We start from the raw sequence: 9,514 nt of genomic DNA, 5'->3' as shown, positions 1-9,514 counted from the left end.
CAGGAATCCTCATCTGAGAAGAGAAAGCCATGTGTCACGTGACACAGAACTCCCTGAGAGCGCCGCTACACATTCATCTGAGCCTCTCAGAATCCACCCAGTATCTACACATGTACTGTATCTCTGAGGAAGACTTTCTGTATGTGAATGTGGACTTGACTGAGCTCATGTCAAAGAAGTTATTCCCTAAAAGTCCACAGGTTTTCTCAGCTACACCACAACACCGCAAAGTAATTAACCTAATTGCAACGAGGTGCAAAAAAAAAACATGGCAAAAAAAAAATAACGTTTGTGTGACTCAATTCAATTTAAAGTATGACAGATTGATCAAAAGTCTTCTAATTTCTTGAACAAAGCAAATGTTGTTGCATCTGGCACTTTTTTTTTAATTAAACACCGTTTAAATCACAGTTAAGGAAGGTAAGACATTTGGCAAATCCTATTCATTCACTTTTCTTAAAAAGGAAAGGACATGATTGCTCTCAATACACGTTTTTTGTTAAATAGAACGTGGGGGAGTGTTGAAAATCGACTCTCTGCTCCATGACAGCGGGGAGGAGGCGGGTCCAGCAATCGCAGCAAGTGCTGTAGGTGCCCGGGAGGCAGATATCCCTCTCCGGAAAGTTTGAAAACGCTCTTTTGGATCTTTGGAGAGGAGGGTGAGCACGGGCCCAGGCTTTTGCGCAACGTGCATCAGTGGATGTCAGAGGAAAGTTGAACGTTGCGTATGTGAAAAAATCCACCGACGGCAGCCACAATGGAGAGCGGATCGAACCGAACCACTGACCCGACCTGCACGCAGCAGCCGCCACTCGCCATCGACATCATCCTCAGTGAGTAGATCGGGGTTCACTTCCACCTGATGGTTACCTTCATGGAGTGATCATACTTTATGCGCCGGACCAGATCTCATCCGCAGAAATCCATCTTTAGATGGGTGTGATTTGTTGTTCTGTACTTGCCCACTAGAGCAGTAGTTCCCAAAAGTGTGGAGACTAAATTGATGGTCTGGTTGGGATTAAGTGAGTCCCGGATCCCCACTTTGGCAACTTTACAGCGTCTAGTGGTCCTCCTGCTTCTCTTTTGGGCTTAAGAGAAAGTAGACTGAGATTCCTCCCCAATGTTAAGAAGCAGACTACATCTGCCCAGCATTCCCAGTAAGTCAAGTCAAAACAAAAGCTATACCCAGTGAGCATCAACCGGGACTTCAACGTTGATTTCTGCTTGAAAACTGATTGAAATTCAGTCTGAACGTCTAAGACCTATTTTCACTTTATTTTCAACCGGCTAAATTGCGGTTACAACATCAACGTGTCACAAAACACCAATTTGTTTTAAAATGTTGATGGTTTGTTCACTTGAAAGAGAGATAATAATTATAGGTAACTGTGAACGTAATTGTTAAAAGTCATATTACACTGGTCGGTTGAAAATGTGGTCTTCACGAAGACCACAACGCATTTGACCTTTCATATAAAACGTCATCAATATGGAACTATAGACTGTATGCTGTCAACAACAAGTCCCCAAAACATTGTAAATAGAGCAGAGTACACATTCTGTCAGCAGTTCATGTAAATTACGGGTGTGTGTTTACACAGCCTAGCCTAATAAGCCTCAGGGATCTTCTACAACTTTGAATATATCGTCTATAGTTCCTTATTTATGACGTTTTATATGAAAGATCAAATGCTTTGAAATCAGGTCCTCGTGTAGACAACATCTCACCGACCAGTGTAATATGACTTTTAAGAATTACGTTCACAGTAACCTATAATTATCTCTCTTTCAACCTACAACTGAACAAACATCAATATTTTAAAACAAATTGGTGTTATAGTCTTAGACGTTCAGACTGAATTTCAACGTTGAAATGTAATTGTAAATCCCTAATTTAGGCTTTTGACTCGTGTTGGATTATTTCACTTCGCTTTTCACTGCTCATAACATAGACACTTAAATAGAGCTTAATAATATTTTTATGACTTAAATCCTCAAGTAGTAACACTGAATAAATGATAAAAACACGTGTTTGTATGATAGTACAGCAAAAATTAAAGTAATTAATGCTTTTTGATATTGGTGATTCCTCCTTAATAACATTTAGAGGCATTTTTCTAAAGTTGCAGCTCAATATTTTGATTCCCAGCTTGGCTTGTGTGCAATATGTCCTTTTTAAAACCTTTTTTAAATTGTGTTCTCTGAACAAACATTATCATTCGAATTTAGAAACGTTCAAAAGGTTTGCTGTGTCAACAAGAGGGCATATGGCCACTTGCACGGAAACAAATCGGTCATCAACCGGGGAATGTTTGTTTGTGTTTGTTTGTTTGTTTGTTTGTTTGTTTGTTTGTTTGTGTGTGTGTGTGTGTGTGTGTGTGTGTGTGTGTGTGTGTGTGTGCGCGCTCGCGATTACTTCCTAATGACTTTGGATACCACAGAGTAAATGATGTAGCTAGCCAGAGTACTAACAATGATCTGCAACATACTGAAACAATTAACGAAACCTTTCCTCTCAAACTTTGTTTCACTTTGTTTGAAACTTCTGCTTTCTGCGAACTCCTTTCTGAAAAGTCCTTCCTGGATGTGCATAATACCACCCTCAGGCCTTAATTCTTTATTGCTACTTTCATAATCAATCAGGTGCTTTTTCCATCTCTGTCAGTTCCATTTGTTTTTCAGACTGAAAATGAAATAAACTTGTGTTTTGATGATGCAAAGCTCATCAAGCTTGCATATCATTTGGCACAATGAAAACTCTCCACGGCCCAACAAATGCTTAGTTACAATATCTATCCATCCATCCTCCGGCTTGTTTTATTTTGCTATATGGCAACGGTCTGCATTTGATTTCCATGTGTTGCTGTTTTCACTTTCACATTGATTCGTGGTCTACCTTGAATTCTTGTCGACCTTTTTCTGTACCTCCAAATAAACATAATTATGGAGTCAAAAGAACCTGATTAATTAATTCATCTTCAAAATGTGACACATTTTGGTTATCAGTCAAAACTATTTTGAAGATCGTAAACGGCTGCTTTTGACTCTTAGTCTTGTTGGGAAATGACCCTTGTTGTTTTCTGGCAGTAATAAGCAAGGCCAGTATAAATATCCATATCTCCATAGAGATCGTACCAATTTTCAATTTCTGGAGAAAGACCCGCGGGTCCAATAATCCCAGCTCAAAGTTGAAGACGGCTAATTGGTTGTAATTTCCCATCTCTCCTTCAAGATTTGGACATCTTTGGCATCATTCTGTACTCTGTGCTCACCTTCATGGCCGCAGTGTCCATGCTGGTCTTCCTAGAGGAGTGTGTCTACATCTTTAAGAAAGTGCCCGCCAATAAGAAGAGCGTAATCATCTGGGTGAACGGGACGGCACCGGTAAGAATAACACTGTGAAAACACATGTGGCTTCTGTCGGTTGAATAAACTGTATCTTCACATGGCGTTTTCTCTCTTTCAGGTGATTGGCACCATGTCGTGTCTGGGGATGTGGATCCCGAGAGCCACGATGTTTACTGATATGACCTCTGCTTGGTGAGTCCCTCTTTCTCTGCTTCTCTTAGATTCACCTTCCATCTCTCAGGGTGCTGTGTGTTTTTGTTTTTTTTTACCCACAGAGCCCTGCAGTAAAAAAATCACAGATGGGGAAACTTGATCCTAGTCAGAGTTTTATAGAAAACAGTCATTCTATTGTGCAATGTGTGTGGAGTTTATGACTTTTCACTTTTTTTCTACTTTACCATATGATCCTGCCTCTCAAAAATGTCTGTTCACGTGTCCTTCACTCTTAGTGCCTCATTCCTTCGTTCCTTTTACCAACCAGTCTTATCTCTCTGTAGCTACTTTGCCATTGTGGTGTTCAAGTTCCTGATCCTGATGTTGGAGGAGGTGGGTGGTGATGAGGCCTTCCTGAAGCGAGGAGCGAGACATCGCCTTAAGATCAGCACAGGGCCGTGCTGCTGCTGCTGCCTCTGCCTGCCGCACGTGGCCATCACACGGTAAACTGCAGCAATACACAGTCTGTGGTTATCAAAATCAATACGACATTTCTCCCTTTTTAGAGCTGAAATAAACACTGCTAGTTTCTAGCAACTCCCAGAGTGTGAACAGCTCCCGAGGAACACTGTCTTTCAGTTTGATGGCTGCAGCATGTGTTGTTGACCAGCTCCCAAAGTAGCACATGTGAATGTAGTAAATCTCCCCCCACTGTCCACAGCAGGAGAGGCCTTAGGAGGTTTGGTACCAATTGTGCAGTCAGTAGTGTAATCATCAAATGGGTTTATCTTCTTTGCTACTCTACATAACGGTCCTCTAATTTCCATTTGTGTTTTCTGTCTTAATTTGAATGAAAATCAAGCAGCATAAAATAAGATAATTATTTGATTCTCACACCTCAGCTGTTCTTAGCAAGTGTCGAGCGGGAAATTCGCTTTATTGCTGGGAGTCACATAAGACAACACCACTCTCATGTGTCCAGAAGACTACAGCCAGCAGCCGATTAGCTTAGCTCAGCACAAAGAGCGAAAAAAGGGGACACAGCGAGACTGGCTCTGTCCAAAGGTAAACTGTTTCCACCCCTTGGTTTTTGTATAGATTAAACTAGCGAGATGTAACCAGGTTAGAGATGCTGGCAGGTGGATTTTGTTACCTTTGGACATGGGTATGGCTAGCTGTGTGCCCCTGCTTCCAGTCTTTACGCTATGCTAAGCTAACAAGCAACTACATACTTTCTACAGACATGATAGTTGTGTCAACCTTCGCACTGAGCTGTGTGCAAGAAATTGTAAAAGTGTTCTTCCTAAAATGTCAAACTATTTCTGTTTGACTTTTTCTAAAAGCTGCAGTGAACCGAGATCACTCCCACCGGGTTTTAAGTGAGAACATGTCTCTTTCTGAGAGTGCTGTGGTCCCATGTTCTTTCCATGTTAATATGAGCAATCCTGATATTGAGGTGATGATTAAAACATCCTGCAGTGCTAATGAAGCACAGATCCTGTGCAGCTCCTAAGATGGCAACAGCCATGTGTTGCTGGAGGGGACAGACTAATGAACTCTGCTGTTGTTTTTGGCCTGTTTGAAGATTGCATAATCTCAGCAATCCTCTGTACATACAGTGTTAGACACAGACTAGATGTGTGCCTGGTTGAACACACTCCTGGCCGTTCAACTCTTTAAATGCCCAGTGTGTCTCTGTACACAGCAGTCCCAGCATGCCCCGTTGTTACTGAGTAAACACAGGCTACATTTACACTATGTGTCACAGTTAACTGATCGATGCATCAAGTTTGAATGAAGTCAGCGGTCATGACCTTTTTATTTTCATATGGTATTTGTTGTGACCGTAGCAGGTATAGTCTGTTTAGGCTTTGTGCAATTCTCACCAAAACATCAGATGTCAAACAGATGTGCTTATTTCTATGATTATTACATGCGTCCACTCTTTGCAACTACACAGATCGTCCTTTTACGCAAACCCATATTGCAGTACACAACGATGATGATGATGATGATGCTTGTCAAGCCAGGACATGCTCAGCCATTTTTCTTTCAAGCAATGCCCAGTTTCTCATCAAATGCATCACAGAGGGACTATTAATGTTGTTGTTGCACATTCAAATATGGGCATGTTGAAAGAAGGTGTGCCCAAGGCCTCTCTGAATTCTTCAGAACTTCCTGTGCTAATTATCCAGGATAGGTTTAATGGAGAATTCCACAATGGCCTTTTTAAGAGTTTTTAAAATGCATTTAGAGACTAAAATCATTATCTGTTAGCAGCAACAACTACTCTCAAAGAGTTTCCTCTGTTCCAATCTCCAGGCGCTCTCTCTTCCTGCTCAAACTTGGCGCCTTCCAGTTTGCCATCCTGAAGATTGTCTTCACCATCCTTTCCATTGTCCTCTGGACCAACGGGACATTTAACCTGGCTGATGTGAGTTACAGACATGGAAAATAACTGGACGGCATCTCTCTATGCTGTTGTATTCCTAATTTTGTCCTATTTATTTTCCGTGCTTTTTGCTATTAGTCATATAACCAAGATTCCCAATGTTTGCTGACGTTTGATCATATTATGTGGGCAAAAGTAAAGATGTTGAGAGTTAAACATCAATATCATTCTATGATTCACTGTCGTTTTGTCTCTCTAACACTTTAGCATGAACGCTTGATTAACATGCTTATTTAATGTCTACCTAAATGTAAATGTACAACGATCGGATGGATTTAATACACACATTCATGGTTCTCATGCGATGTATCCTAATGACTTTACTGATCCCCTCAACTTTTTCTCGAGCACACCCATGAGATCAGAACGTGTATTTGTCCAATAGTTTGCTATATGACAAAATACTTGACATAAGCTGTACTTTGTGCTAATTAACAAGTGTTAGCATAGCTTGCTAACACACTAAACATAGATGGTGAGCATGGTAAATTAGCATTGTCATTGGAAGACAGCTGAAGTTAGCGTTTGGCTTGGAGTTGTTGTTCTTTCTAACTTTACTACAGTGTAAACTGTTGAATGATGCTTAAATCTCTCACATTCTCTTTGTGCCACATTTACTAGCTTGTCAATAGACATGATATCTATATCTGTCTGTCTGTCTGGTCAGGCAGCAACATGCAGATGTTTGCTTCTGACAGCAGGCCTCATATTTATATGAGATTATAAATGGACCTATGTAACATTTCTGGCATATGAATTTAACTGATGACCCAACAAGAGTTTACTAATCACGTTGACTCAAAGGGACTTTTGAGTGACTGATCATTTTTTAGTAGTGTGCATCAGAAATTCCTGATACATTCTGGATGAATCATTATGACTCTATGCATTACTTCAGGGTGTGTTTTGTTCACCTATTATAAAGTATTCAATATTTTGCCACAAAAAATAATAGTTTAACAAAAGAAATGAGAATTATTATTTAGTAGCATTAGTAGTTAGTATTAGTATTGTTGATAAAAAACATCTGGCGGTATGATTTTTTTTATTATTTGTTAATTGGAACTTTTTTTTCAACAGTGTCTCATGAGTCCCTGTTGTTCTGTTTATGGTCTCTCAGAATTATTATTCTTTGTTGACTTCCTTACTCGTGTGTGTGTGTGTGTGTGTGTGTGTGTGTGTGTGTGTGTGTGTGTGTGTGTGTGTGTGTGTGTGTGTGTGTGTGTGTGTGTGTGTGTGTGTGTGTGTGTGTGTGTGTGTGTGTGTGTGACCATGTTTCAGTTGACCATTAAAGGAGCTGCTATATGGATCAACCCATTTGTGGGCATCTTGACAATCACAGCCCTGTGGCCTGTAGCGATCACGTTCATGCACCTGAGGACTGCCCTGCGAACACTCAAGATCATCCCCAAGTACGCCATGTACCAGGTAAGCCACACGAGATGCTTTAAACACACTTCTGTGCACACAAAGAGCTGTTTACACACCTCATGGTGGACAGTAACTAGCACCGCTCATATATATATATATATATATATATATATATATATATATATATATATATATATATATATATATATATATATATATATATATATATATATATATATATATATATATATATATTGCTGGCTGTAAGTAAACATTTCTAATAACATGTCAAGTTATAGGGCCGTCTTGACAGTGGACATGTGTGTTTTTTGTAGCTTGTGCTGATCCTGAGTCAACTGCAAACAGCTATCATCAACATCTTGGCTCTGAACGGAACCATCGCCTGCGCTCCGCCCTTCTCCTCTCCAGCCAGAGGATACAGTGAGTCAACATCCATCCATACAACCAATGCATTCATCCATGTGTTTATCTCTTCCATCAACTGTTGGTCAATCCATCCAGGAATGACTCCTTGAACTTTCCTTTGTCTCGCAGCTGACCTTCGTTTTGCCTATTCTCTCTTCACCGCTCTGTCTCTGCAGTGTTGAGTCAGCAGCTTTTGATCCTGGAGATGTTCATCATCACGCTGGTGACACGCCTGCTGTACCGCCGAGAGTACGATCCTTTACCCGAAGAGGAAGCGGAAGTCAACGAAAACTCCAAGATGGTTACAATGACGGCGTCCGCATGAGAACTGTGTGTGTGTGTGTGTATGTGTGTGTGTGGGTGCATATGTGTGTAATTTCTATTTCCTGCATGTATTTGATGAAATATTTTTTAAGATGATGTGAATAAATGAAATTATGAGAATTACCTAAATGTGTCTTCTTGTGGGTGTAAAAGAGGTTCAAACTGTTTGATTGAACAGTGACACCAATCACACACCTTATCTAGCAGTTCTAATTCCCACTTTGTGTCATGTAAAATCAGTTTTTGCCTAAAAAAAAAAAATAATAATGATAAAAAAAAAATATATATATACATACATACATACATACATACATGAGGTTAGTGTTCAGTTCCATCTATGTTGAATTGTACATCTGCTGGTAGACAAATTTGACATCTTCAGCCTGTTTCAGCATTCTCATCTCCAGACATTAATTACTAATTGCAGTACCGAATTACTTTTCTGTGAACTCAGGATGTTACAAGAACAAATAGGACCTCAACTATATGGTGGAACCACTTATTTATACCTTTTTTATTTATATCTTTTCGTGAGGCACTATTGCATACGTGATAAACTTGTCTTATGTATTTGCATTCCGTTACAATCATGGACCTTTACCGTCACGATTACTATGTAATGTAAGCCTTTTAAACATCCTAAAATAAAATGCACCGGCATGACTGTCAAGTCCTTCAGTTATCACGTTCAGCTGACCCGTCATGCTGAATTTCTTCAACCCTGTGCCGCTAGATGGCGGTATTAATCATAACCTGGTACATCATCACCTGCCCCTTCTCATTGGCGTATTGTCATGTCAGCTACTTGTTAGTCTTCCCACAGTCCTTTGAGACATTTAGCAGGGCATACGTGCACCATACATCTGTGTATAGTGTGTGTGTGTGTGTGTATATTGGTGCATATAACCGAGGTAATAACGATTTTGATTGAAACGCCACCGTCCACTTGGGTTGCTGCTGCTTCTCACTTCCCCGTTTTAAGCCAATCACCGAAGTGCATCAACAAGCCTGGCGCATCTGCGGTTGAGTCGAGACTTTCGAAAGTACGTGCTGTCCAAACACGTACTTTACGTCGAGACGTTTCAAATAGGCCGGAAGTCTTCATATTTGTCCTTCAGAATAAAATAATTTCCAGCTGTACAGAAAGTCTCGGCTTAATCGAAGCTTATTTCTCGCAATAAGCCATTAGCAAAAAAAGTAAGTAATTTGGAAGGATAATCGTTTTTTATAATAATCCCTGAAATCTGCAGTTGTAAATGTGAATACGTTAGTTAGGTTAATACGTGTTATGCTCAGCTCTTTTTGCAATGGATTTAAGAGGCAAAAAACAAAGAAAGTGTGTTCTACATTGATGCTGTATCGTTGTTTCTATATCAAGAAACATAACTAAACGTTACTTACTTTTACTACTTGCAAATAATATTATTGCAATAGAGATAT

The 9,514-nt window shown here is 40.0% G+C and overlaps 1 protein-coding gene across 2 annotated transcripts; it reads left to right on the top strand.

Moving 5' to 3' along the window:
* Positions 1-605: 605 nt before the first annotated feature.
* slc51a (solute carrier family 51 member A) lies at positions 606-8,197 on the top strand. Of its 2 annotated transcripts, none has more exons than XM_068709805.1 (8): positions 606-833; positions 3,233-3,384; positions 3,467-3,540; positions 3,846-4,004; positions 5,824-5,935; positions 7,235-7,381; positions 7,660-7,765; positions 7,880-8,012. In XM_068709805.1, the coding sequence occupies exons 1-8, from the start codon at positions 758-760 to the stop codon at positions 7,930-7,932; spliced, it is 879 nt and encodes a 292-aa protein (XP_068565906.1). In that variant the 5' UTR covers positions 606-757; the 3' UTR covers positions 7,933-8,012. The 2 variants fall into 2 exon arrangements, with proteins under 2 accessions (XP_068565906.1, XP_068565905.1); XM_068709804.1 differs by having other exon boundaries at positions 618-833; positions 7,927-8,197.
* Positions 8,198-9,514: the final 1,317 nt, after the last annotated feature.

The sequence above is a fragment of the Cebidichthys violaceus genome, unplaced genomic scaffold (genome assembly GCF_023349555.1).
Source record: "Cebidichthys violaceus isolate CVI_PGR_0920_01 unplaced genomic scaffold, fCebVio1.0.p SCAF_15, whole genome shotgun sequence".
Classification (NCBI taxonomy): Eukaryota; Metazoa; Chordata; class Actinopteri; order Perciformes; family Stichaeidae; genus Cebidichthys; species Cebidichthys violaceus.
The sequence above is the reverse complement of the archived record's forward strand: the minus strand, read 5'-3'. Positions and strand labels throughout refer to the sequence as shown.

What these genes read in the sequence shown, in the direction of transcription:
- slc51a (XM_068709804.1), top strand. Translation starts at nt 758, where the DNA reads ATGGAGAGCGGATCGAACCGAACCACTGACCCGACCTGCACGCAGCAG. An exon ending in CGCCATCGACATCATCCTCA is followed by an intron (nt 834 to 3,232) that starts GTGAGTAGATCG and finishes CTCTCCTTCAAG; the next exon opens with ATTTGGACATCTTTGGCATC. An exon ending in ACTGATATGACCTCTGCTTG is followed by an intron (nt 3,541 to 3,845) that starts GTGAGTCCCTCT and finishes ATCTCTCTGTAG; the next exon opens with CTACTTTGCCATTGTGGTGT.